Raw genomic sequence first — 27,243 nt, forward strand, 5'->3', positions numbered from 1 at the left:
TTCTGTATTTTTTTTTTCTTATCCAAAGGGAAGCCATAAGACGAGGGCTCGACATTCTTCAGTATGAAGTGCCTGGAGGAGACACATTCATGCATGAAGGATTTAAAAGGGTATACATCACTGTAACTCCTTTCTTTGATTTATATGTATTAACTTTGCTTTGATTGCTGCTGCTGAACTTAAGAGCTAACAATGTTCTATACTTTGTTGCAGGCAAATGAGCAGATTTACCATGAAACCTATGGAGGTAGGCATTGTATATGACTCATGTTATATATCTGCATTGAAAAGACAGGGATGATATTTTTTGTATGACCTGCAGTAAACCCACTGAGAGAAGTGTTGGAGAAGGAATTGGTGTTACACAATCACTACATTCCATTTTGACTACAGCTCCACTTTCAAATGCATGATTCATGGTTTATTAAGACCAGAGGAGACCATTATGATCAGAGACCTGACCCAGTGCAGAGTACAGACCAAAGCATTGCAGCCAGAGCTGCTCATCCTGCACCCAGGGGACAGGAATACCCAGATTTTCCTCGCCACTCTGTCCTGATACACTCAGCTCTGTCTGCCTTGTGTGCCTAAGTCCTTGTTCTCATTAGTGTAGGTACGAATAGAATCAGCTGAGATTTTCGCATTGGTGTGGATGATCGGAGATCAGATTTTGTGTTCCTAAAATGCAAATTTTGACTAAATTTCAAGAGGGAAATATATTTGTGGTTTTTGTTTTGTTGGGGTGTGGTGGGGTTGGTTGGTTTGGTTGCTTTTGGTGGTGGTTGTTGTTTGGTTTTTTGTTTTTTTCCTCCTGTGCCAAAAAAGAGGCCTAATCAGTTAGACTGAATGCTTCTTGCCTGATTTGTACCCTGGTGTGAGATTGTTATCATTTGTGGGCTGATGGTTGCTTTGGAAGATGGAGAAATGGGTCAATGCCTTTTTAATAAAATAGGCTGTGAGTGTAGAGTCTTCAGCAGCAACTCTGTATGGCTTCTTGGAAACTTCTGCCTGTGAAATCAGGAGTCCTGAAGAGTCCAACTGAAAACTATTTTAACTCTTCATAGCTAAGAACTAATCAACTGTTCTGTAAGCTGATTAGGAAGGAAAAAGGAAGAGATGAGATCTGGATCCATAAACTAAAGTATCAAGGAAGAAACAAGTGTTCAAAAGAAAACAAAATAAGATCTCTAATTTTTCAGCTATTTTCAAGCATGCTGAGCAGAAGAAAAAAAAAAAAAAAAAAGAATGCAAGCTACTTTTTTTTTTCCCCCAAGTTGCAGGTCATTTTTTTTAAGATTTATGTCTGCGTTTGACATGACATGGGAAGGACTGCATGGCATAAGAAACCTGTCGGAACCAATCAGTCTTTCATTTCAGACAGTATGGGGAAAGACACTTGAAATTGTAACAGATTATTTTAAAAAATAACAAATACTTCCATGAAAGTAACAAGTATGTATATTAGTTACTTTGCTTAAGAACTATTGAAGCAGAATGATTGATTGATTGAACCATAGTTTGGATATTAAGTTCGTGTAATTTTGTTAACATGTTGCATTTTTCTAGGTAACGTTATATTCTATACTGTGTTACATATATAGCTGTCCAAAGTCTGTGCAACCTTTTCACTTAGGTTTAGGTGGGATGTGAAATGTATTTGTCAGAAGCCATGATTTTTTTTCAATGGACCTGATCTTAAGGTTTTCACGTGCTCAGAATTCCTGTGAACCTCACTGACAGCTCTTGTTGCTCGAGAAGTGTAGGAACTCTCCTGTAGAAGCACATTTTGTGCCATATTCAGTGGAGTTGTTCTCTGAAAGTCTGTGGGGGGGAAGGTGGGATGGCAGGTAAGTTCCTTCTGCAGAGACCTTTCCTACCACAATCTCTGGGCAAGGTTTGTGGAGAAGAGAGGAACCTCTCCCTCTCTGAAGATCTAGTCTGCCATTTCTCCACGCAAAGGGTCTAGATGTAATCTTGGTGGGTGCTATATTTTACTCAGAACACAGAAGTTTGTGCATGGACCTTGTTTGAGCAGTTCTTCCCCTTCAGTGTTGTTTGTGATATGAAGGTGCACAGGTTTTGCCTTATTGTGTGTTATTATGCATCTGACCTTCAGCTGGTGTATCTCCAATGAAGTCCATGCAGTGCTTAGAGTCTAGCCTTACAGTTTTGTATTTATTTGTCAGCAAAAAGGAATGCCCTGCTTCAGAATTTCTTTTAATTCCTGAATCTTGTCATACATATGCAATCTGTTAACTATCCTCCATGCAGGCGTTCGGACAGCTAGTGTGATTATTGCTCTGACGGATGGAGAATTGCAAGATGTTCAGTTTTATTATGCAGAACAAGAAGTAAGTCACCTTCACGTTTACCCAAACTAGATTATGTCAAACCTGTAGGCGTTTATTGCTGGCTCCACTGATTATATGGCTTTACACTTAATGGCAATTTTTTTTAGGCCAATAGAGCAAGAAGCTTTGGAGCTATTGTCTATTGTGTTGGAGTGAAAGATTTCAATGAAACTCAGGTAACTTTTGCTTTCTTCTTGTTTTGTTGTGGGTTGGTTGTTTTTTTTTTGTTATACCAGTGCACAAGTAACAGCATCAGATGAAGGCATTTATTTAATTACTTGAGGCATAAATCATTTCATGTCAGTATGATGTCTTTTAGCAAGTATGAAAGGGCCCAGTTTTGTTCACTGTAATTTTGTTTTCCTCATGATTTATGATTGTCTTTCTTTGCAGCTGTCAACAATTGCTGACAGCATCGATCATGTTTTTCCAGTTACGGGAGGCTTTTATGCCCTGAGAGGAACCATTGATTCAGTAAGTTGGGTATTCTGAAACCCAGAAAATGACACCCTTTCCTGCCTTAATAAAGCATAGATAAAAACATTTACTGAAAATACCATTATCTAAATCTTTTAGATTCTCAAGAAATCTTGCATTGAGATACTAGCGGCTGAACCATCGAGTGTTTGTGCAGGAGGTAAGTTTCCACAGGAGATATGTGATAAGGCACGTGAATAACAATGATGAAATGTCAGTAAATACTGAATGTGGTATTGAAGCTGAAGCCTGTGGATGCGTTAGAGCACCCCCTCAGGCCACGGCTAAAGCCCCGTGTGTTCCTTCTTACTTGAGGAAAAAAATGGTGCCGGTGAACACATAGCTGCTGCAGCTGAATGCCAGCATGGAGAGTCGGCTGGGGTAGCACTTGGGAACCGGGGATACTGCTTTTCAACATATCTGAGAGGAGGAGACAGAAGTGATGTAAAGCCAGACTGCCAGAGGTGCTTTGGGGTCTAGAGGTGATGTCTCACGAATTTCTGGACAGACTGCGTTCCTGGGATCTGCTAGGACTTGTCAGCAGTTAGAATAAGATTTTGCAAAACGTTCACAGAAATCTCAGGTTTATTGAACCAGATATAATTAACTGCAGAGGCCGAGGTACCTGATGTGTTTTCCAAAGTAATAATGTTTTACTCATTTACAATGAAAGCACTGTTAGCGTATATGGTAAACATGAAGGGATCCCCAGAGGAGCTGTTGATAATTTCATGCCTTTCATGTCTAGTATATTTAACTTGGATTTTTTTCTGGTTTACATTAGCAATTCCCTTGCTATGTTTTTGTCTGCTTAAGAGGGTATTGCAGCAGAGTAAGAGTGACACCATAAGTTTGCTGGAAGGTACAGTTTATAGCATGGTTATTTAGACCTGATGTTTACTGTCTTGTGTTCCTTTCCTTATACACTGTAAAAATGAGCACATAAAAATAAAATAGCAATGATGCATAAAAGTTGACCTTGAAAACAGATAAAAATAGGAAACCCAGGAAAAATCTAATTAATACCAAAGAGAAGACAAATAGTTCACTCTTCATTTTCACATATTGATCAGAACGTGATTTTGCCTTGAGTATTTCAATTTAAAATGAAATATCATTGTGTCTTTTGAATTATTCCTAAATTTATAATTGTGGCTTAGACTTCTGTGATAAAATCTTGTCTGTGAAGAAATTTAAAAAAGGAATGATTTTGCTCTTGAAAATCTCTTTGTGGAGTTGATAAAGAGACAATTTAAAAGATTTGACATTTCAAAGCTTTTTTATTTAATCGTAATAAATTATTTTCTTTTTTTTTTTTTGCTTGCTTATTGTATACCAGGCTTTGTGTGTGTGCGACAGCTTATTGCAAGCTTTCCTGTTCACCCAAAATTGCATTTAGCAACATGAAAATGTGAGTGTTCCAATATGAGGGATTTCAGTAGTGTTCTTGTAATTGTGTGGATCAGTGCTGAGAATATTGGAAAGTTGAATTTGAAACCACTTTTTCAAATGGAAATTTGAAAATGTTTTTCTAAAGTATTTGAGAAAATGGATATATTTCAACAAAAAGTAAAATTGTCTCTTTCAAAAGGAATATGTTTGATTCCTGATTAACGAGATTAAACCACTTCATTTTTTGCCAAGCTGTCTAGGTAACTAATTTATCACAAATGTTATTAGAAATATACAATTTAAAATAGTTTGCCCTCCTTAAAACAAAACAAAAAACCCCACAACAATAAACCCCATTGCATTACTTGCATCTGTAAAAATTTTTCAGTGTCTTTGTGGCTTTCAAATCAGACTAATATAAATAAGGCAGAACCAGCTTCTGTGTATTGCTGCTGATTCAGCAATATGCAGGCACTTGTTTCAGTTAAATTCTGACTTTGGGTCTGTCCCCGTTGACAAAGCCAACAAGGGCTGGCACATGGCAAAGTGTGGTGCCGAATCACCAGGGCATGAAGACTTTGATTTCACGTGCTTGAAGCTTTGCTTTTAGCAGCAGGGAGCTTGAAAACAGGAAGAAGCCAAAACTGCAGCTCTGAGTGGTGCTCTGAGTGATACATACTGTTCTTGTGAGTTAAATGGTCTTTAGCACCAAGAACTGGGCCTCTAATAGCTATATGAGTCTAGTCCTGCAAGCTTTATCTGAAATGAGCTCCTGCAAGAGGTTTTACAATGTGAAGCTGCAAATATTTATACTTGTGCTTGGCTTTATCCTCTATTATCCTATTTACTTCAACATAGCCAGAGGTTCACCTTTAAAGCTGTGTGCACCACTGTCTCCTGGGATTGAACAACTTTTTTTTATGTTAGTGTGAATCCGGATTCTGAATCTAGTTCATTGGACAGTCATCGTTCTACTCTATATGTAATGTGATTTATTTGCAAATGTACTTCATTTGGATTTTAATGCAAAAAATGCTGATGCCTATGAAGTCATCTCAGTATTTTAATGCATTTTAAATTTAGATAATTACTAAAATGGTTTACTGATAATGTATAGCCATTGTATAGCCAATGTATAGCCAAGATATATAGCCATTAAATCCTACATAAAAATATATATATACCTACATTTAGAACTGGCTGAAAATTAGAACATAACACTTTCTAGAAATGCAATATTCTTTCCCCTTTTTTCCTAAGCTAGGAATTAAACAAACAAACAAACAGATTGGTGGAAAAATAGGCCTTTTGAAAGAGTGCAATATATTATCACATTTTCCAGCAAATGGAGCTTGCTTGTTCACAGCCTTGAAATGGGGCTATGACTGTGCTTTTTGTATGAAACTTATCTGAGTGAGGAGGTTATAATCAGTTTGGCTTTTATTTAGCATTATTACTGATTTTTAGAATCTGATATGAGATCATGAGGGCTTTGTGTTGCTCAGTGAAAGCCAGTCATGCTCAAGGCTTAAAACAGAGTCTGACCCACTCCCTGTAGATGCTCTTGCAGCTCATAATTACTACTGTGTTGGTGATTACTGGTGATCTTGGCTTCATTTTTGACTTGCCAGAGGTTTAGTAGAATGTTGATGAAACTGCTCCCATGTGGTGACAATTTCAGTTGGGACTCTAGCTCTCTGTGACGAAGCTATCTGGCAAGTCCCTTTACAAATTGATTTCGTCACATTGTGACAGCTGTCTGATGCTTAATGCTTTTTGACCCTGCAAATTCATCATCCCCAATGTGGAGCAATGTAGTTGGGTCCTTCCTGCTCCCTCTGATTTAAAGCGACCAAGACATGCAGCCTGTAAACAGGCTATCAGTGCAGAATTGAAGGTGCCTCATATCCTGTTTGACAGCATCATTGCTTTGATTATGCTTACGGTACGCAGATGTGATTGAAAGGTTTTGTTGGATGTGGCATCCTACTGGCCACATCAACTACCAGGTGTGGATGCAAGCCGTCAGCTTCTCATCAGAGTCACAGAAGCGAAGCCGACAGGGCAGCCAGCGCACACCAGCTTCAACCTACCATCTCGCTGCCAGCGCTGCCCGGTTATTTCAGTGCTGACCTTTTTCCCTCCGCTGTCTTGTCAAAAGCTACAATCTATGATCTGACAGTAACTAAGGAAGAAAAGGACGCAGCCAGGGCGCAAAATTAAATGGAATTAGCCATTTCAACAGGCCATCATCTAGAACACATTTATGCTCTGGAGCATCCGAAGGGGCAGACTTCTTAACAGCAACAACCGAATCCAGTACCAGCTGTTCATATTTCCATGCAAATCTGGTATTGAAACTATATTGTCATTTTGTGTTGGTGGACAGGTTGTTCACAACTGACTGTGCAGAGTGGCAGTGACTGTGAAAAGAAGGGCAGGAGAGGTAAACTGTCTTGACAAGACTAAACTTCTATATGTAGCTTTTACCTTTGATGTTTTGTGTTGAAAGTCTTTTACTTGCTGTATTTTTTTAAAGCCACTGAAATAGCTTTCAGCTAAGCCTTTGTGGCTGCTGCCTTCGAAGACCGTTAGTTCAGGAGAAGGGAGGAAAACAAAAAACCCTAAGTGCAGTTTTTTTTCAGCAAGCTTCTTTTAATATTAAAAAAACTGAGAGGAAAAAAGATTGTCATCTTATCTGGGTGTTCAAGCCACTGTGGAGTGGGCTGGCTGTAAGCAAATCTGGGCTAATGCCTGGTCCCAGGGAAGCAGCTCTGGCAGGTGGACAAAAGCCTTGTTGCCCTCACCTGCTGGCCATGACTCTCAGCTCTGCTGGCAAAAACCAAAAGGAGATGCTCATGAAGAATAACCCTCAGCATATCATCTGGGTTGGAAGTGGAATGGCTCAAAGCATGAACCAGGCTTAGAGTAACTCCAGGTACTTACTGGATTAAGAAGCAGCTGAATCTGCCCTACAGTCAATTTTTACTTGTTTAAAGTGCTCTCCATCCCCAGTGGGAACCAGTAGATATAACTCTTCCCTTAAAAAAAGAGGTCAAATTGTAATGTTGGTTTTGTGTGTTGGGCTTTTGATGTGCCTGGTGAAGTCTTAAATTTGATTATCTTTCTTCAGCAAAGTGCAAAGTATGTGTTTCACTTTAGTATGCACCCCAGTAGATATTTTCTTTTTCCCTCTCTCAAAATATCTTCTCTAATTCTTGTGTTTCTTGCAGGCTGTGTCAGTTCAGAGCACTGCTCTATGGGAAAGTTAATGTGAGGAAAACCAGATTGTAACTTGTCCATGCCCTTGTCCAATTCACCCAAAGTTGCATTAGACCTCAGTCCAGTGAGAATGTGTTTTTGGCAAGGACAAACTTTTTGTATGGGAAAGTTAAAGCACTTCACATCCTCATGCTAGCTTGCCTTGCAGTAACTTGATACTGAAGAGCAGGCACACTAAGCTGAATATGCATTTCAGCCACCTTCGGGCCTCGTGTAGTGTTACGCAATAACAAGTCCTTCCTCCGAAGCATACGAATAACACGGCTGTGCATTGTATGAAATGTTATCAAAAGTCAGATCTTGCATCACTAAAAATCAGGTACTGCTCCCTTCAATTCTATCAACATTGTTTTCCTCTCATTTTTAGTATGTTTGTCAAACAATAATGCACATGGACTTATTCATGGTTTTACTTGCTGCTAGTGGAGAACTTCTGTGTAGTTCATTCTTATTTTTCTATGTGTAGCCAGAAGATTAATTGGTCCTGTATTGTGCCGGTATCCCGCTGGCGTTGGGCTGGTCTCAAATGCTGCTCAGAGGCTGGCATATTATAAGTGAGGTCTATGAAGGATTCAGCTAAAATAGGATACTTACGTGTGAAAGTGCAACTTCTACGCTTTCCCTTGTTGCATGTCATGGGTCTCAGCTGTCATCTGGCTTCTTGTGTGTGGTGTCAAATGGAGTTTCAAAAATGCATTTAGGACAGAAGAAATTTGTAACATGTGTCTTCACCTGTCTGCATTGAAGATGTTATCTCTGTGGTCAGTGTAGCAGCTACGATGTATTTTCTGTCCTAGAGGGAAATTTCCTTTGCCACCTCCCCTCCTGGTGTATCTTGTGCCAAACTTGGCAACTAGGGATGGCCCCAAGAGGAAGGAGATGGTGGCTCAGTGTTGGGCTCCACCTGTGCACAGTAAAAGGGAAGGAGGAGCAAACAGGTGTGTTGTGCTGTTGCTACGGCTCTGAGAAGTGTCATGTGTATAGGCTACTAAGAAATAATTTTAAAATCTTGCTGTGGAGAAACTGAGAAAATAAAGCCAAATTTCTTAATACCTTCTTCCTCAGATTACCTTTCCTGTCTCTGATTGTACTGGGTACAGTGGGTCCAGGTGTTTTCTTGATAAACTCAGCTGATGTTACCTTTACTCGTCTCTTTCCCTTCCCTTCTCCCACACAGTTCTGTTCCCAGCAGATGCTCAGCCGGGCAGATCACCTTACTGATCTCTCTGGCAACAACCAGAGGGTTTTATTTCAGATGTGTGAACAAACTCAGTGCTCTGCAACATGATCGGTGGTGTCAACAGTGGAGGGCATGTGCAATTGGGCTCTCACTTCTGAGAGCACCCTTCCTAGATTTGTTTTATTCAAATGCAAAACTGCTCTATCAGTAAAAAGACTATTGAAAAGTTTGCTGAAAAAAAATGATACGGCTCCTGCTTGAATGAACAAATCAGTTGCTTATCGTGATAATGACAAAAATCACAGGTGCCCTCCCTATCAGGACTGTTGCAACAGAAACTGTGAGAGCAGCTGGAGGGCAGGTTTAGGAGCACTTGCTCTGGCCAGCAGACAGTGTATCTCATGTGACAGGCTTCTTGTACCACTGATGGTTCCTGCTGCTGGGGTAGGGGTATGGAAGAAGAGCGCAAAGGAAGTGGCAGTGCCTGGTTCCTTAGTTACTCCCATGAGCAGCAGATGCTGGTGGGGCTGTCCACAAGCTCAGTTCTTCTGTGGGCAAAAGGATTGTGTTTTTTCAGGGCTTGATCCAGATGCAAAGCTTCCTTTCCAGTTCACAGGGGAGTTAGGAGAGGAGTCCTGTTTGTCAGCATCTGCCTGAACAGAGCTGCTGCTGAAAGCTGAGTGCCTTCTACCATGGAGGCAGAAGGGAGGACTGGTGTTTATGGTTAGCAAAAGTGTCTGTCCTAAAAGCTGTGGAGGAAGCATGATATGACATCAGCAAAGTCAGACTTATTGTGACACCTTCAATTAAGGCACTGGGGCTCTGTGGTATCCTTGTGAGAGCAAAATTGAGTCGAAGAGAAGACTGTGAAGCACTAATGCCACTATAGCACGCTTGGCCATTGCTGCTGAACAGTGAGAGTATCAGTGTGAATATTTAGTTTCAGGCACAGGGCAGAAAGCAGTCATTTTCATGTTGTCCTTAACATCACTCTGGACAGAAATGCTGTATTTGAGTTATTTTTCATAACTCTTCTCTATTTTTATTTACAGAATCCTTTCAAGTTGTGGTAAGAGGCAACGGCTTTTATCATGCCAGAAATATCGACCAGGTGCTCTGCAGCTTCAAGCTCAATGACAGCCTTACTATCAGTAAGTTTGCAGGCTGGTGGATTCCAGACCCCCTGTGGCTGTGTCACCTCATGGGACACAGTCCAGCTCTTATCCATGTCAAGGGGAGTCCTTGTAGTGGATGTTGGGAGAGCTGGATAGGGATCTACACCTGGCAGAAGCATGAAATTCGTCCTTATTAAATTTTGTGACCTGTGGGCATTGTGCTGTGAGTGTTTATATATGGGGCATGCTGCTGCACAATGAATTTCAGTCATTGTAATGATGCACATGGGTGATGTATATACCGTCAGTGAGAACTGGGTATCAGGTTTTAAGAGGGAGAAATAAAATTGCTCCCTATTCCCTTGTTTATCACCAGTAAAAAGAAATAATGCTATCTTGATGCACTGGTGGTGTCTTCAGACTCTTTATTCACCAGCTCAGGAGACACCATAAAGCAAGGCCCTCCTAGGCTTGCGCCATTCCTCTCTGATGCCAGTAGCTTGTCTCATCGCATCAAGCATGTAACGTGGAAACTCCCTGTCATCGCTGTGCTAAACAGGGTCTTTTGTTTGCTGTCTCAGCAGCCAGGCAAAGGACTGAATGGCCAAAAAAAATTGAGTGTCCAGTTTCTCAGCAGTCCTCTCTTATTCCTGAGAAGTTGTGTATGTCTGGCAGGGTGAAGCATGGCACGGGGAGAGGAGTTGTGCTTCTTTTCTGTATATGCTACCCTTGTTGGCTGAGCATAGTAGAGGCTTTCATATCCTGTCGTGGTCAGACTGGTGCCTTCCCTAGCAGTGAATTCGCTTACAAGAAGGAGTACATGAATCGCTCCTTCATTTCCTATCCTAGTTGCCTATGTAGAGACTATATTAAGTAAACTCAGGTGGTCTCGCTCTCATTCCACCTACAGATGCTCTTTGCCAGAGATTCATTTCTTATGGTTTACCAGGTAGACAGACTTTTTGCTTTTTCTTCCTTGTCCCTAATCCGCTAGTACCTTGACTGGACTTCACACAGTGAGTGCTGAGCCAGGCCTGGAAGTATCCAGGAGTAAAGCTACCCTAATTCCCCATCTCCTCCACATTATGTTTTTCCTTGGTTTAGGTCTGCAACAGATGTGATGAGACACTGATATATGCTGGCTGGTTTTTGCTCTCAGGCCGGCCTTAAAACATACCACTGTGATTTCTATGGCCTCATCTCTGCCAAAACAGGGAAATGAGTTTTGTCTTTAGGTGCGCTTGGAGTGGGTGAAGCACAAAGGAACAAATCTTATATATGTTGTTGCTTGAGTTATTTTTTTTTCCCTAGGTAGAAGGAGTGATCAAGTCTCTTAAGTATAAATAAGGTAGTAGTTTTTACCTTATTCAACCCTTATTCAGATGAGTTGGACTCTCGTGGAGCAGTCTTTCTCTGGGCTAGCAGGGTAGCTGCTTTGCTGGCCATTAAGAGCTAAGCTACGGTCACAACAGTGATTTGTCTGGTCTTCTGCCTCAGCTTAGGCAGTTAGTGGAGTGGTGTTGCAGGATTACTGCTGGGCCTTTTCTCTGTGTTCATGGGACTTGGCTTTCTGGGTGTGACTTTTGAAAGCAACATGATGAGCAATGCTGACTCTCGGAGCAGTGGAGTGCAAAGAGGTGGGAAAACACCCGTGGCCTCACTTTTGATTCTGCCTGCACCAAACCACCATAAACATGTTCTATTTGTGGATGAGGCTTCCACAGAGGGGAGGCTGGGGACAGGAGAAGCATCAGCTAGTGCAGGACAGGTCCTCTTGGTAGCATCAGTCATGGCCCCTCTCTGCATGTCTCCTGTATATGAACAACCATGGTTTGTTTGTTTGTTTTTCTCCGGTGTCTATCCACTTCATCCCAACTTTATCCTTCCTTTTCCATGAACTTTAACAGTGCAGCCTTGGCTTCTCCTCTATGTGTGTGTTTGGAAGTGGGAAGGCAAAAATTGAACCCTGTACTTTTGACCCCTTGAGTAACTTGCCAGGGTATTCAGTGTCAGTAGAATTTGCATGCACTTTTCAGATAGACAAGATGAATATTGCTCAGAGCTGGCTTCAAAATGCCTGATTATTCCTGTTGGGAACAGAGATATATTTCCATTTTTTAGCTGTAGTATCTCTAACCTGATAACATTGTATTGCCATCTAGTACTGGGTTTTATGATCAGTGCAATTGGGGAATATTGGTACTTGCTCATATCCTGAATTTGTCTATGGCTCTCCAGGGGTGGCCTGCTTGGGATGATTTTTTTTTTTAATTTTTTTTTTTTTTTCATCCCTGACAATTATATTAATTTCTTTTCAGATGAAAAGCCGACCTTTGTTCATGATACTTACTTACTCTGTCCTGCGCCAGTGATAGAAGATGCTGAACAGTAAGTACTGTTTTCCAGCATGTAACAAGAGAGAGGAGACTTCTGGATGAGGATGTCACTGCTGAGCCAATGGCTCAGAATTTTGCCCAAAGTGCCAAGCTAATAAATTTGTGTGTGTGGCAGGATTACAGCATCCCCTTTGTGCCAAAACCCCTCCTAGTATGAACCAGTTCTAATCAATGCTGGGTATTCAGCACTGATTAACCGAAGGCCTTGTTGGACCATGGCCCCATATTGTAATCATAGAACAGTGATTTCTCTTCTGTTCCTATATCCTTTTTTTTCAGACCAAAAGGTAATTGAATTCCAGGCAAACTTTTCATTTTGATTGAAAAGAGGTGCTTGATTTGAGTTATTTTGGTGCTGTTGTAGATTTTCTTCCTGTGTTTTTGCCCTGCTCTGTCTAGTATTGGTGTTTTTCAGCTGTTGTAATCCTGCAGACTCCTGGGAGACATGGCACAAGGCTCTACCTTCCCTCTGGGTGATGTTGTGGGTGCTTAAATACTGTATGTAGGTGAGGGAGAATGCTTCCTTCTCCTTCCTTATTCATGGGTGAGGGAAAGTTGTTTGGGGTTTGTCACCCCCCTTTTTTTTTTTCTTCTCCTCTTGTCAAACCCTTTCTCTGATATTGGAGAATGACTAGAGCCAAATTCTTAAATTTTGTCATTTCAGTGTTTTTAGCCTTGACCTTAGTGCAGGTATTCTTGATTTGCTTGGATATAAAGGAAAACAAGTTCTGGCTCTTTAAGCTGCAGAAGGGGTTTTTAAAAAAAGTCTTAAAGTTTCTTGTGCTATCTAGGGTAGTATTGCAAATATCTGAGACTTTGTTATGACTTGCAGTCCTAGTGCCTTTTGCCCCAGGTGGGATGGAGGTTTTTTTAATAAAGAGCATATGCCCAAACTCAATTAAGCCAGCATAAAACATGTAGCTCCTGGGCAAGCAGTGAGCCAAATACAGGTGAGCACCTGAAGCCATGAAAATGCCTTGACTCAGCAGGACATGCTATCCATGCGTGTTCACAAGCCAGTGGCTAAAACACAGACAGAATAAAGGTAACAATGGGTTTAAAAATGACACTAAAAATAAGTGTATCTGTTTTGTGCTTTAGGGTGGTTTTCCTACAAGTCAGCATGAACAACGGGCTAACGTTCATCTCCAGCTCTGTCAGCATCACCAGCACACAGTGTGTAAGTAATTGCAATGGGGCTTGACAGAGAAACCATGAGATTGTGGTAAGAGACAGTGGTTCTTCAGGCAAAGCCTCCCTGAGTGAGCATGAGCTATCTACAGCTTCTGCATTACAGTTGCTGACTGGATCCCAGCAGTTCTTTGAAAAATAACCAGGGCTAGTTAAGATTAAATTGTTCTTGATAATGGATAGATCATGATAGATTCACTGCATAAAAGAATTACAACAAAAGGCACCCTTCCATTCCTGTCTGAGGAAAGATTGATCCTCAGACTAGAAGGGAATCTGAGAAAATGAGGAAATGAGCATCGGGAAGCAACATGCTGTTGAACTTTGAGATCCCTTATGGTCTTCAGGATGAAAGGTGCAGCTGCCAGGGCTTGGATATGGAAGGCCCACAGCATGGAAGGTCCTCTAAATTTACACTGTTATTTTTTGGTTGGAGTTTACATTTGTTCTTAGACTACAACAATTTGCCTTTACTAGTTCAGGATTTGCTAAGGTGTTTTTACAGTTTTAGTGACAGGGGCTAGTTGTGTTTCTCTTGGTGTCATGGAGGATGACCAGAAAGAGAAATCAGCCTCAGATCCTGGGATGAGCTTCTTGACAAAAGGCTGCTACTCAGCCCAGCCCAAGGAGAATGTGTTGCTGCAGGACAGTGATGGCTGCCATATGAGCGTCTCCTGGTCAAAAAAGCCAGGTGGAGTGTCAGGGACCAACAGCTAGAAGTAATCCTGTATCAAAATCTGATTTTGGAATCAAACAATCAAAATGAAGAATCTGACTATGAGATAAACTGTTGTCTTCCTTGTCTTGGAGTGAAAATAAGCAGTACTCATAGCTGGTGCTAGCAAGTACAGTAGCTAGGGGTGTTGTCTTGTGCTTGTGGAGTAAACCATGTTAGCTAAAGTACCTGATAGCAAGCACTTTGTATCAAAGTAGAGCTTTATCATTATTAGAGTCAAAAGGACTTTGATAGCCTATGCCAAATGCTGTCATACTGGTTTGTAATCATTGTTGACCTTTTTGACAGCTGTAGAACAGAAGGGCAGGAATGCAGATAAATGCAGTGACTGGAACTTGCAAATCTCATTTTCTGATGTTTTCAGCAATGGAGTTGGGAAATCTCATACAAGATTGCTGGAACAGCCTAGGGTACAGGGACTCAGAATTTAGCAGAGATGTATTTGCTGCTTAACCTGATTATTTTTATTTTTCCAAAACTTTCTCCCCAATTTTTCTATACTGAGGACTGATATTTTCACATTTTATTCACCTCTTCTACCTCTAGTACAATAAAACTTTTTGAGTCTGCAGTGAAACACAAGTGTTAACTGATGCGTTTAGTTACTCATATGTAACTTATTTCTGACGAAGACTGAAGCCTTAGCCCTAGCTGGTGTTCCCACAGGCCATAGCATGGGCAGAGGAAGCTTTCTTCTTGGTAGCCTTAGGATAAAGAGAGGAATCCAATCTCCAGTCCTCTTAATCTGACAATTTTTGACCAGTCTCTTGCAGACTGAATGCGGAGGCAGGAAGCCTAATTCTCAGCTGATACAAAAAGTCTGTCTCTGGTTACATCTCATAAACAGAGAAGCTGGCAGTTTAGTTTCCAACTTTGTCCTAATCTCCTGCATTTCACTCTTCTCATTTTAGAGACTCCCTCCATTTCCTTTCCTCTCCTGTTTCCTTTTGTGTGGGTGGCAGTCAGCTGGCCTGCTCAGCTGTCCTCCCCAGCTGGCCCTTCTGTCTTTTCTGTACAGTAAGTATCTTCTCTCTTCACTTTACTCCTAAAGCCTCAGTGTGATCCCTGTGCTTACTTCTGTTCAGCTGCATAAAGTCTGCTATTTCCTTTTCAATGTCCAGCTTCACTATAATGCTTTTTATATTTAATCATTAAAAGAGGACTCTTTTTAGCTTCTTGCTGCCAGCAGGTCCCGAGCTGCTGCTGGCAAATGTCTCTGCAATTTGTATGAGCACTTAGCAATGCCTGGGAACGAAGGCTACAAAACAAGGAGGTAATGTGTGTTTGGAGTAACAGTAGCAGTGGTATGTGTGTCTGGGACTCATGCACTGCATTGATCCTGTGCTTGGATTTGGTTTTAAGGAGTGCAGTAATACCTCTTAAAGTTATACTTGACTTTTGCTCATCCTTTTCTCAGCAAACTGACTTCACTGGGAATTCAGGCCTCTCAAATACCTGCTTTCCAGATCTGTTGGTGCTACATGGGGCTATAGGAGGCCCAGATAAAGGAGGCTGCAGCAGTGAACTTCACCTGAGTAGTGTATCATCTAACAAGACTCCTTTGAGCAGGGAGTCTGGCACATGTTGCAGCACTCCACCTTGGCTTTCAGCTGCTCCCTGACCAAATTAATGGGGTGAGGTAAATAGTGTATCCCAAAGCAGGTCAGTCTGTGTCTATAACAAGAAGCCACAGAGCAGTGGAGGAATGATGATGCTGTGACACAGAGATGGATTACTGGGCTACCTGCCTAAAAGCATGGAGTAAGAGCTGTGGTTGTGTTAGTCCCATCTTGAACAAGTCAGTCTTGACAGCTCTAGGATTTGGCCTGAGAAGGAACTAGGTGCCACTTGGTATCTTACCCAGACTTTGCAAAGCTGATACTTTATTTTCTACCCTCAACCCTTTCACTGTTTGAAGGGAAAACAAGCCCACTTGGAACAGTGAAGGCAACTCCTGTTGTAAGATGGGGGTAAGCATCAGTTTCTGGTGTCATGGGAATTCAGCAAGAAGTTTCATTTAATAAGGTGAATACTCCATAAATCTTTGGAATTTGCTTTCTTTCTGTTTCTCTTTCCACCTGTACTCCTTTGAAAATCTCTTGCAGCTTCCTCTGTATCCAGGTCCCATTCTCTCAGCCTGATTCACAGACCTGTCTTGAAGCTCTTCTTACTTCTTCCTGGTCCCAGGCTCTCCTCTAGTTTGCTGCCAAGTTTTGCCTTTTCTCTGGCACACCTGCTGCTGGTGAATTGAATCTCCTCTCAAACTCAGAAAATGTACCATCGAAGAAGTTTCTTTTCCCAGTATAAAAGAAATGGCTGAGTCACCAGAGCTAATCTTAAACTAATCCCAGAGCTCTGTACAGTGCAAGGAACAGCTTCTCCCAGCATGCCTCTGCCCATCTGAGATAAATGTTTAATTTCCAAAAAGCCACGTGCTCTGTGTGTTCTGCAGGACCAAACAGCATATGAATACCTGCTTTCCTGTAGTAATCGGGGCAATACACAGAGTTAATACATCTTCTGAACACACTGACATGAAATGCTCCAAGTGCAAAGAATCCATTAAGATTTACCGAGAAAAACAGAGCTGTGATTCTGTTTTGGTTGTCTGGCTGCTCCAAAAAGATAATTTCAAGTGTTAACATGTGAAAGTTTTCAGATTCTAGTAATTTTAAAGAAAATTTAACTTTGATTTTGGATGTAGACCCTCATCTATCCAGCCCCAGAGTCCTACTGTTCTCTGCAAAAAAGTACATGGAATATAAGAATCAAAAATGCTTAAGATCCTGATTACAGCATCTCATTAAAAGTAGTGAAACCAGCTGTAGGAAGCATACCAAGAACCAGCAGAATTAAGGACTAGTTTGCATAATCACTCAGGCTGGGCTTGTGTGCGTAGTTTGAGGCAATACAGGCAGGTTTGGGAGCTGATGAGGCTGAGTGGGTAAGTTTCGCTCTGTTCTGTGATGTTGACATGTGAACAGCTATACATAAGCTCTTAGCTCCAATATTCTCTTTCTTTGAATATCAGCATTTGCATATTCTGCATCTCTAGTGATGAAAGGTTGCTCTGCACACCTGAGAGTTCTGTGGTCATGTAGTTTGCAATGTCCCTCTGACAGTATTCAGGGACCTGTCAGCACAGATTTGGCAATTGTTTGTATACAAGTTTAACATCCTTGAATCTAGGGGGCTATAAACATAGCATAAATTTATACATAAATTGTACATATGTGCACCACAAACAGGACGTGCTTCCCTGAATCATGATTTCAAATACTGATGTGACTCTAATGACAATAGCAACAGACTGCACAATCTGCCTGAGACCTCGTAGTGAGGGAAATCTGGCTTGTTTTGCTCAGCCTAAATGTGTAACTTCAGGTCTCCTGCCTTGTTTGTGATGTGTGCAGATAACTCAGAAATAATCATCTTGTTTACAGCTGACTGGGACCATCCTTTTTATTGCTCTCCTGATTCTCTTTCTGCTGCTGGCTCTGGCTCTTCTGTGGTGGTTCTGGCCCCTGTGCTGCACGGTGGTAAGTACAGGCTTTTGTTCTTTTGATTTGGTTTAATTCTTCCCTGAAAAAGCACAGAGTTTAAGTGTTGGAGAACAAGATACGAAATTTGCTTCAGAAAAGTGTAATGGAACAGGTTTACTAATATGTATGTAAGTTGTTAAAACCCTTTTTAGACACAAGAGTTAGGCTCCTTTTTTTTTTTTTAAATTTAGTTCAGAGGAGCTGCAGATTCTGAATGATTTTTTTTTTTTTTTTTTTTTTTTTTTTTTCCCCAGTAGTTTGGTCATTATATGACATTTTTAAGGCAGAACTACCAGAATACAGAGCTGTATTGTGAGTTATTTAATAGGGTACATCTTGACTAATCAGATAGTATAATGTGCTGGATTTAGCTTCTCATCTGCATTTATTTTATGCCTGCTGAAAAGCAGTGGGGCTAATGGGAGGATTGAATGTGGAGAATAAAGCAGGGCAACCCACCTGTGATATAAAAAAGAAAGCAGAGAGAACATTGCATTGAGATGGATGAACCCTAGCATTATCTCAGGCTTCTCCCATTATTTATATATTCCAGGTAATCAAAGAGCCACCACCACCACCACCTCCAGAGCCTGTAAGTATGCTATTTTTGAGCTCTCGCACTGTCTGCAGCCACTGTAGTGTATTGCCCTGCCCTGTAGTACACTGTAGAATGCTGCCCAGGACTGTCATCCGTGTAGGTGTCTAAATGACACCTTGAAGGCTGTGAGAGGAAGTCTCTTGGGTCAGGACAGTTATTTCTGCCTTCTAACCTCTTTATATACATACAGAAAGATTATTTCCATCCACAGAGAAAATAGTTACATAACTCAGTAGTACACAGACCAAACACTTCCTATGGTATTTTGTTCCTTGTGCTGCACATCAAACAGGTATGTAAGCAAATCTTTGCTTCTCAAGCTGTGCTGAAAGCTGTGCCTCCTTCAGTAAAGCTGCTGTCACTCTCAGCAGGACCTCAGCCCAGACTGGCAGTAAGGAAAAAAATCTGGCAGCTGGAAAAAAGGACAGTAAAGGCCACATTATCGGGAGACAAGAGCCTGCCCTGGCTGTGGTTCTGTTGCAGAGTGACCTTTGGAAGGACATTGAGCCTTTCTTCATTTAGATTGTAAGCTGTTTGAGCCAGGGTTGTGTTTAGTTCTTTTTGGGACTGTAACACACTGACTCTAACCTCAGCTTAGTTTCACTGTACTAATTTCATGGAAATAATAGTAATAAATAAAAGTACCTCCAGAGAAAACTCATGCCTGCCTCTATTTCTTTCCTAGGCATAGACATTTAAATGATGAAAAAATACTTGCCTAACCCACAAGAGAAGCTTACAGCTTGCTGCTAACTTAATGTAACTTGGCATGAATATAAGGAGGTAACCACAGCTGCTGTTTTGAGGTTGCCAGAGGCCACCATTACTGTGTATGTGAGCCTGATGCTTGTCCTGGGCAGCAGCACTGTGACAACTTAACTTTGAGATACACACCAAAAATCATACTGGTTTTAGGGTGATTAGTGTTGTCATGAAGCATGCAATTACAGCCATGCTGTGTTTGAAAGAAGTTTCAGAGAGCATCACACTCCTGCAAGAGAGTTCCCAGACACTTTGTGATTACTCTGATCAGCAGAGACTTTAAATGCAAGCAAAGAGACTGTGAGCTGATGTAAGCCTCCAGGAATAGCGCAGAATACAGATGTTATCCATCCCTTTACTTGGCCTTGTCTTTATCCAATATGGATTGTTGTTTCATTATACTTATCACTAGCCTCCCAAGGTATGATGACCTGCCCTTTAACAGATACAGTCTGGTATTTCTCCTATTAAACTGAATATAATTATCTAAAATTTGTTCTAAACCGCAAGCATTAGATGTCCATTACTTTTCAAAATGTATGTGGTAGCTGTTGATGTTGCTTTGTTATGTGTTCCATGCAGGGAATATTTGGTATAAATCCTCTATCAGATGAAAAAGTATCAACCTTCACTATTAACTGTGTCCTGATACTGTCAGGCTTACCAGCAAAAGGGTTGTTAGACACGAACATTTGAAATCTATGTTACTTTGCCTGGAAGAGGCAGGATATTTTATATAGGACTCAAGTTCACAATTAAATCAAACACAAAGGAATTAAAACTGAGTACTACTTTTGATGTGGCATGAAGTGGGATAAAACTTGTGTATTTGTTATACTCTTAAAAACCAACTAAACAAACAAAACAATGACAACAAAAAAAAAAAAACAGTCAAAAACCCAACAAACCGAAAGAACAGAACCCAATGGCAAACCACAGTCACTTCCTTGTATATTTATTTGCCTGACTTAGGATAAAAACAAAACAACAACAAAATACCTCAACCAAAAAAAACCCCAAAACAAACAGACCCCACAAACAAACAACAACAACAACACACCCACCCCCCCACCCCCCGTGACAAACAAATTTAAAAAAACCACCCACCCACACCCCCTACTTGTTAATGGAAATGTCAGCTCAAGTCTTGCCTAGCCACACTAAATCATTTGTTGGAGGAACTGACTTATGAACCATGGCTGAGATCATATGTCACTGAATAACTGATGGAAATACCTTTCTTCAAGGCATAACCTAAGAGTTAAATATAAACAAACAAAAACTAAGTCATGTTTTTTAAAAGTTATTATTGGCTTTTGGACTTTCAATTCATTTTACATTCCAATAGAAACATGTAGGGCGATCTTGAGAAAATGTTACCTAGTAATCTGACAATGATTTGTGTCCTTTTCTAGTATTTGGTTTTCTCTTTCTTAATTTTTACTGGGGGAAAAAAAAATGTCCAAGCAGTGTTTCTATAAACATACTTGTACTGATGCAAATTAGCAGAAAGCACTGTGCCTGGCCAGTCTGAAAGCAGCACACACACTTGCATATCAGCATGAGGTGTATTTATTTGTCCTTAATAAACAGTGTGAGGAATGAAGATGGTATTGTAGGAGGCTTGTTGTGCCCTTTCCTCAGTCATGTATGTACTTGGAGAGTCTCATGGTGTGACTTTCAGCTGCCTCAACTCAATGTAATGGTAGGGAAGCTGAGAAATCCCAGTGACTTTTATCAGCTCAAGATGATAGAGCTGGAGATATGTTCCCAGGGTTGTCAAACCAGAAACATTTGCCAGCTTTTAGTTAAGCAAGAACAGAACAACGAACCTGAAGTAAAACCCCGATTCAGACTCTCTCACGTTCCAGAAAAATAATCTACAGTCTTCGTAATTGCAGGTCAAAAACTCTGGATCTGAGCTTCCTGACAATTTGGAGATGCTCCAGTCTGAGTCTTGGTTCCAAACTGTACAGCTTGAGCCAGACTCTACAAAGAATCAAGCAGTGTAGAATAAATGGTTACAGCTGCCATGAGAAAGAGGTCTGATGCACATGTTAGAAAACACAGTGGTAGGGTTTTTTTCCCTGTTAGGTGACACTGAGTTCTAAAAGTGCAATTAATAAATTATTTCTTTGGGTTGACTTATCGCTACATTTTCTGCATAGCATAGTGGCAAGCCGGTATAATGTACAAGTCATCTCCAATTTGCCTTTCCTTACAAGTTAGTCATCATTTTGAAGCTCAATGCATATTTTACTAAATAAAAGCTGCCTAGAGAGAGGAATAGGCAATCCTCTTTGACTTCCCTAGTTAAAATTGCAGCTGCATAGACAAGAGACTTGTGTGTTTTTTTGTCAGCAAATAAGTATAACACACAAAGCCAAGGATTAGACCATAGGATATTCACTTCTTTTTCCATAGTTTATTCTGTTTATGTGAGAACAGTAGTAATATCTCCCTGTCTTTCCCATAGGAATCAGATGATGAAGATGGATTGCCAAAGAAAAAGTGGCCAACCGTGGATGCATCTTATTATGGAGGTCGAGGTGTTGGTGGAATTAAGAGGATGGAGGTATTTGGCTTGTTCTTTAGTGTTGTAAAAATCAGCATATTTAAATATAAATTGCAGCAATATGGTTTTATGTGATTTTTAGAAAACTACCTTGATGGACTAGAGACTGGGATTGAATTAGGGTTTGTCTACCTGATTGCACCTGCTGTTCAAGTAACAGACATCAAGCTGCCATCATTTGCATGAATATTTACATGAATATAGCATTATGAGCCAGAGAAAATTTGCAGGTTAAGAAGTGGAATAAGCACCAAAAGAAGTTTTAATTTACTGGATCAAACCCTTCAGTGCAGTTGGGTCCCAGTTATCTTGTCTCAGGCAGAGTTACAGTGGTCTTGAGTATTTGAGGGTGCTATCTATGCTGTGCCTGGCTGGCTGGAAGCAGTTGGTTTCGGGAATTTAAATCAGTGATTTTTCTTTTGTTGTTTTTGTTTGGTCGAGTTTTTTTCACTTTTTTTCCTTTTTCACTTAAGCATTAACTCCTAATGCACAAAAACACATCTGTGTTGAAATTGATCAGCAGTTCAAATCCTGCCCTGGAACATGTACACAAGCCAGTCTTGATGTGTAAAGTGAGGAGTTACTGTGAAAGAAATTTGCCTTGTGCTGTCCTGTGGCATATGTGTTCCAGGGAACCATATGATCCAGTCTGTGATCAGCTGCTGATTTCTGGAAATAAACATTTTGGTTAAACCAGTTCAATATTCCTAACCATGAATAATATACGGCAAGGAATTGTTACTCACCTTTGTCAGCTGAGGGCATAATGATGACTTTTAGGGCTGTCGTAAAGTAGAATCATAGAGTCATTTCAGCTGGAAGAGACCCTCAGGATCATCAAGTCCAGCCATTACCTAACTCTAGCACTGAACCATGTCCCTAAGAACCTCCTCTAAATGTCTTTTAAACATCTCCAGGGATGGTGACTCCACCACTGCCCTGGGTAGCCTGTTCCAATGCCCGACAACCCTTTCCGTGAAGAATATTTTTCCTGTTATCCAATCTAAACCTCCCCTGGTGCAATTTGAGGCCATTTCCTCTTGTCCTGTCACTTGCTGCTTGGGAGAAGAGACCAACACCCTCCATGCTACAACCTCCTTTCAGGTAGTTGTGGACAGCAATAAGGTCTCCCCTCAGCCTCCTTTTCTTCAGGCAGAACAACCCCAGTTCTCTCAACTGCTCCTCATCGGACTTGTGCTCCAGGCCCCTCACCAGCTTCGTCGCCTCCTCTGCACTCTCTCTAGTACCTCAATGTCCTTCTTGTGATGAGGGGCCCAAAACTGAACACAGGATTCAAGGTGAGGCCTCACCAGTGCCAAGTACAGTGGCACAATCACTTCTCTAGCCCTGCTGGCCACACTATTCCTTATACAAGCCAGGATGCTGTTGGCCTTTTTGGCCACCTGGAAACACTTCTGGCTCATAGTCAGCTGGCTGTCAGTCAACACACCCGGATCCTTTTCTGCCAGGCAGCTTTCCAGCCATTCTTTCCCAAGCCTGTAGTGTTGTCTGGGGTTGTTGTGACCCACATGCAGGACCCAGCACTTGACCTTGTTAAACCTCATACAATTGGCCTCAGCCCAATGAAACTCACACCAGAAACCACACTAGATCTAGCTGGTAGCTGGGGCAGGTGGGCTAATGTAAGCCAGCTGAGGATCTGGACCAAACTAGGGCTAACATAATAAAAGCAATGGCTTCTCAGTAAGTCCCTGCAAGTCTGCAATTAAAGTATTGTATCTTGATATCCTTCACCATTTTCCTTGGGAGGATTTTGTCCTTGATGCTGAGTAACCCTGTGGATCATATATTGCCCTTGAAAGCATGATCACATTTCTGTTTGTGATAATTTAGACAACAACATCAGAATTTCAGCTTGAAATAAGTAGTGTATTGTATGTGAAGATCAAGTTACTGACTTTCTCTTGTGGCTGTGCAAGGTCATCTTTGGATGAACTGTTTTTAGTAGTAGCTGCACAAGTTTGAGGACTGATGCTTTCAAACTGCTCATGTGCTTGTCTACTGACCCTTTTTTTTCACTTTTGAACTGAACAACAGGAGCTGCGTAGGGCTGGTTGTAAAGACTGCCTTCAGCTGGTGCTGCTGCCTGCTTTTTGCATGAGGCAATGGGAAGCGTGTTATTGCTGTGTCCTAGCAGAGCTAGGCAGAGCACTTCAGATTGCACTGGGAAATGGGCTGATCTGCCCTGGATGCTCTGAATTCCCACAATACCTTAGGTTGCTAGAGGTGAGAAGGCTAGTAGTTCAAGCTGCTTTTGAGTGAGGCTATTTGACTCTTAAATGTATATCTCTGATTACAGTGGAAGTTTGTAAAATTATTTTCACATCTGGTGGCACTGGGTCATCTGATGGGAACTTGATCAATGTCTGTGAAAACCACTTGGTGGTGGTGACTGCTGAAGTATCTCTACTTACAGTGTGCTTTCCTGACTTCAGGTGCGATGGGGAGACAAGGGGTCAACAGAGGAAGGAGCAAAACTGGAGAAGCCCAAAAATGCTATTATTAAGTTGCCAGAACAGGAGTATGAGCCATGGGAACCCAAGCCGAAGAAGCCCCATGTGAGAAAACCACCTTCGCAGAGGAAATGGTACACTCCGATCAAGGTAATGTGTCTGCACCTCGGTTTTACCAAGTCTCTTGTGTCATGCATGTTGCTACATCCCACTTTCTTAGTGCAGTCTGTCTTATGGTGGAGCTGAGAGAGCCCATTTAGGATAATGATCAGTAACCCTCAACTTTGCTCATTTATTGGGACGTGCATTTCACCTGGCACTGTGCTGCTGTAGTTTTTTGAGGAAAAGTGTAGGGTATTGGAGAACATGAGCAAAGATCTTTCCTCCCTCAGCTCACACCTTCCTTTCAGGTATTTTTGCACAGCCTGGATCATAGCAGCAGATATCTCAACTATTAGGGAGTGTGGAGGAAAGTGCTGGTTTGTGCTATCTCAAAGCAGCACACAAGGAGGATCAGATAAACTGCACCATTCTTGCTTTGACTGTATTGTGGTTAAGACGTTGGATTGGGATTCAGCTCTGTTCCCCTCTAGTTCAACCACAAGACATAGTCTTTGCTTTCTGGGCAAATCATTCAGTCTCTCCACACTTTCATTCCCCGTTTCTCCTGTGTCATTATAGTATCTGGTGTCTCACTGTCTTTTAATGTATATATCCTCACACAACCCTTGAGGCAGGGCAGAGCTGTTATGTCCGCCTACAGAGAAGGAAGCTGGAGGACTAGTGCAGGCCAAGGGACTAGCACACCATGCTCATCCCAGAAACCTGTGTCCCAAACCAGTGCTTTTGTGGGATGAGATCCCCCCTCCCCACCTGTATAACTCACCTGTAGTTTAACCTCATGCTGTTTTCCCTAAATTTCTTAGTCATGTCATGTATTTATTTATTTATTTATTTATTTACTCTTTTTTAATTGTTCCAGGGCAAACTTGATGCACTGTGGGCTTTGGTTCGACGAGGCTATGATCAAGTCTCTCTTATGAGACCGCAGCCAGGGGATAAGGTAAGGAATCACAACCATGTTCACATGTCACTTCTCTGTTAGCAACAGCAATGCTCTTCCCTTTCCAGCCAACCCATCCATTCTTTTTCCTCCCCCCTTTTTTTTTTTTCTTTCTTCTTTGCTTGTCTGTTTTCATGTTACCCCAAGGCTAAAAATTGGTCACAAGAACCAGAGATTTCAAAAGAAATGAAAATGTTTGCTGTGGCATCTACTTAAAAGTATTGCCCTAGAAGGTCAATACCAATGTCTCCACTGTGCTCACTGTGGAAGAAGCTGGCCAGCCACAATAGTATGAGATGTTTTTCGCTTATGTAAGTTCTTAAGCTTTTTTTGTCTGGGGACATATGTTCAAGTCAGAGGATAGGTTCCTTGTGGGTTTTGAGGGGCCGTTCCTTTTGAATGTAATATGCAGTAGTCATTCTACAACAGTAGTTATCTTTCCTACCCAACTTCATAAAAATGCTTCTCAGATATCACAATAAAGTTAAGTGATTAATGAGAGAGATCATGAACTGCACAGGTGATGAAGAAACAAATTATAGCAAAGTTAATGGAGAATAAAGTTTCTGTAGAATTATGTCCAAATACACATTTCTTAGTCGTATCCTATATGTAGGCAGAGAGTAAGTCCTGTCTTGATAAAGTCTATTTGCCATATGTAGGTGAGGAATAGATTTCTCCTGGAAGGAAACAGGGCATTTTTCTGTGCCTTGCAGAGCCACAGAGATGTCTTAGTGCCACTCTTGGGCCATTTGCAATAGCTTAGTTCAGAGCTCTCACAATTTCCCCATGAAAGCCTGTCACCATTATGGTTGTCTCCGTCTTGTTTTTATGGGGGACCGCTCCATAAGAACTGAGTGTTGCTGCTTTGGGCTGTAGCATCTTCAGGTCTGGCTTTCTGTGGTGCTGCTTTGAGACATGAGAACTAAGGCAACAGCATCTTTCTCCCTGCCGTGGCCCTTCTGGCCGGAGTCCATGCATTTCATCACCTTTGCTTGCAGTGGAAGGGATTATAGAGTTAGAGCAGTAGGAGTCATAAAGTGCTTTTCTGGGGCAGGAGTGATACAGAGGCCCTTGTGCTGGGCTTGTTTGCCTGGGTGATTTTCACACCTAATAACAGGCTTTAAAAGTAGCACTAATTTGCATCATCTAGGGCAAATAAGTTGCATTCCTCTGGGTTTTGGCAAAATACCATTACAGCATTTGTCTAGTTATTAACCAAACATGCAGTTGGGGTATTTGAAGTTTAGTCTCTTCCATTTTTCTTTTGGTGCATAAGAAAACTAAGAGAACAAATCCAGCTTCCTATGCTACTTTGTAAAATGGTCTTAACTGTTTTGCTAAGCTGCATTTTCAAGGCAGCTGTGCTTGAGACACGTTATTTACTTTTTAAGCACGATCTAGGGCTTCTGAATAGGCTCTTTAGGCCCAGCTGTATTTTGATAGCACTAACATTGTATAATACCAATCTATCCTCTGCCTTTCACTCCCTTGGTTGGTACGTTTCTATCAGTGCAGAGCACAACAGAGCCTCTGTTAGCCTGCACAGTCAAGAAACATGCAGGGGGCTGGCTCCAAACAGGGATCCTCAGTTCCTTGCCTTCCAACTCTGCTGCAGGGAGGATGAGGGAGTCAAAAGAGTCAATGTAAACCATAGCGAGCTGAAGGAATCTTCTATCAGGGGGAACATTAGAAAAATCAAATGTACATCTGGGAAATAGGGTGGAAATAATTCTGTTGAGCCATATTCAGTGGAAGAATAGGATCATCTCTGTTCCCTGGCCTATGGAATTAACTAGAGCTGGAGAATATTGAAAGGGAAACAAGAAAATGGCTAGAAATCCTTCTGCTGTTAAAAAAAAAAAAAAAAAAAAAAAGTCATCACAAGCCTGTATGTCATGGAGAAAGCTGGCACAGGGAAGAGCAAGGTTATTATTTATTGTTTGGTTGACTTTTCTAGTAGCAATTCTACTCAGTGGAGAACTGGCTTCTTGTGAGTTACGCTTTTTGGTAGAGGTGAAGTGAATAAATAACTGTACGTGTATGTACACATAAGTATATAGCAGTATACATACACATAATTATATAGGCATATACATACACATGCAT

At 41.4% G+C, this 27,243-nt stretch overlaps 1 protein-coding gene across 2 annotated transcripts in view; it reads left to right on the top strand.

Annotated features, from left to right (window-relative positions):
- ANTXRL (ANTXR like) overlaps positions 1–27,243 on the top strand; it is a 63,317-nt gene that overhangs the window by 16,133 nt on the left and 19,941 nt on the right. For both annotated transcript variants that reach the window (XM_082052967.1, XM_082052966.1), the window contains 14 exons: positions 29–110; positions 214–247; positions 2,272–2,351; positions 2,459–2,527; positions 2,745–2,825; positions 2,928–2,988; positions 9,735–9,833; positions 12,116–12,185; positions 13,295–13,373; positions 17,564–17,659; positions 18,216–18,254; positions 21,499–21,597; positions 24,054–24,221; positions 25,054–25,134. In XM_082052967.1, coding sequence (XP_081909093.1) covers positions 29–110; positions 214–247; positions 2,272–2,351; positions 2,459–2,527; positions 2,745–2,825; positions 2,928–2,988; positions 9,735–9,833; positions 12,116–12,185; positions 13,295–13,373; positions 17,564–17,659; positions 18,216–18,254; positions 21,499–21,597; positions 24,054–24,221; positions 25,054–25,134 — 1,138 coding nt within the window. The remainder of the gene's footprint in view (positions 1–28; positions 111–213; positions 248–2,271; positions 2,352–2,458; positions 2,528–2,744; positions 2,826–2,927; positions 2,989–9,734; positions 9,834–12,115; positions 12,186–13,294; positions 13,374–17,563; positions 17,660–18,215; positions 18,255–21,498; positions 21,598–24,053; positions 24,222–25,053; positions 25,135–27,243) is intronic.

This window comes from Streptopelia decaocto, assembly GCF_964273445.1.
Source record: "Streptopelia decaocto genome assembly, chromosome: 5".
NCBI lineage: Eukaryota > Metazoa > Chordata > Aves > Columbiformes > Columbidae > Streptopelia > Streptopelia decaocto.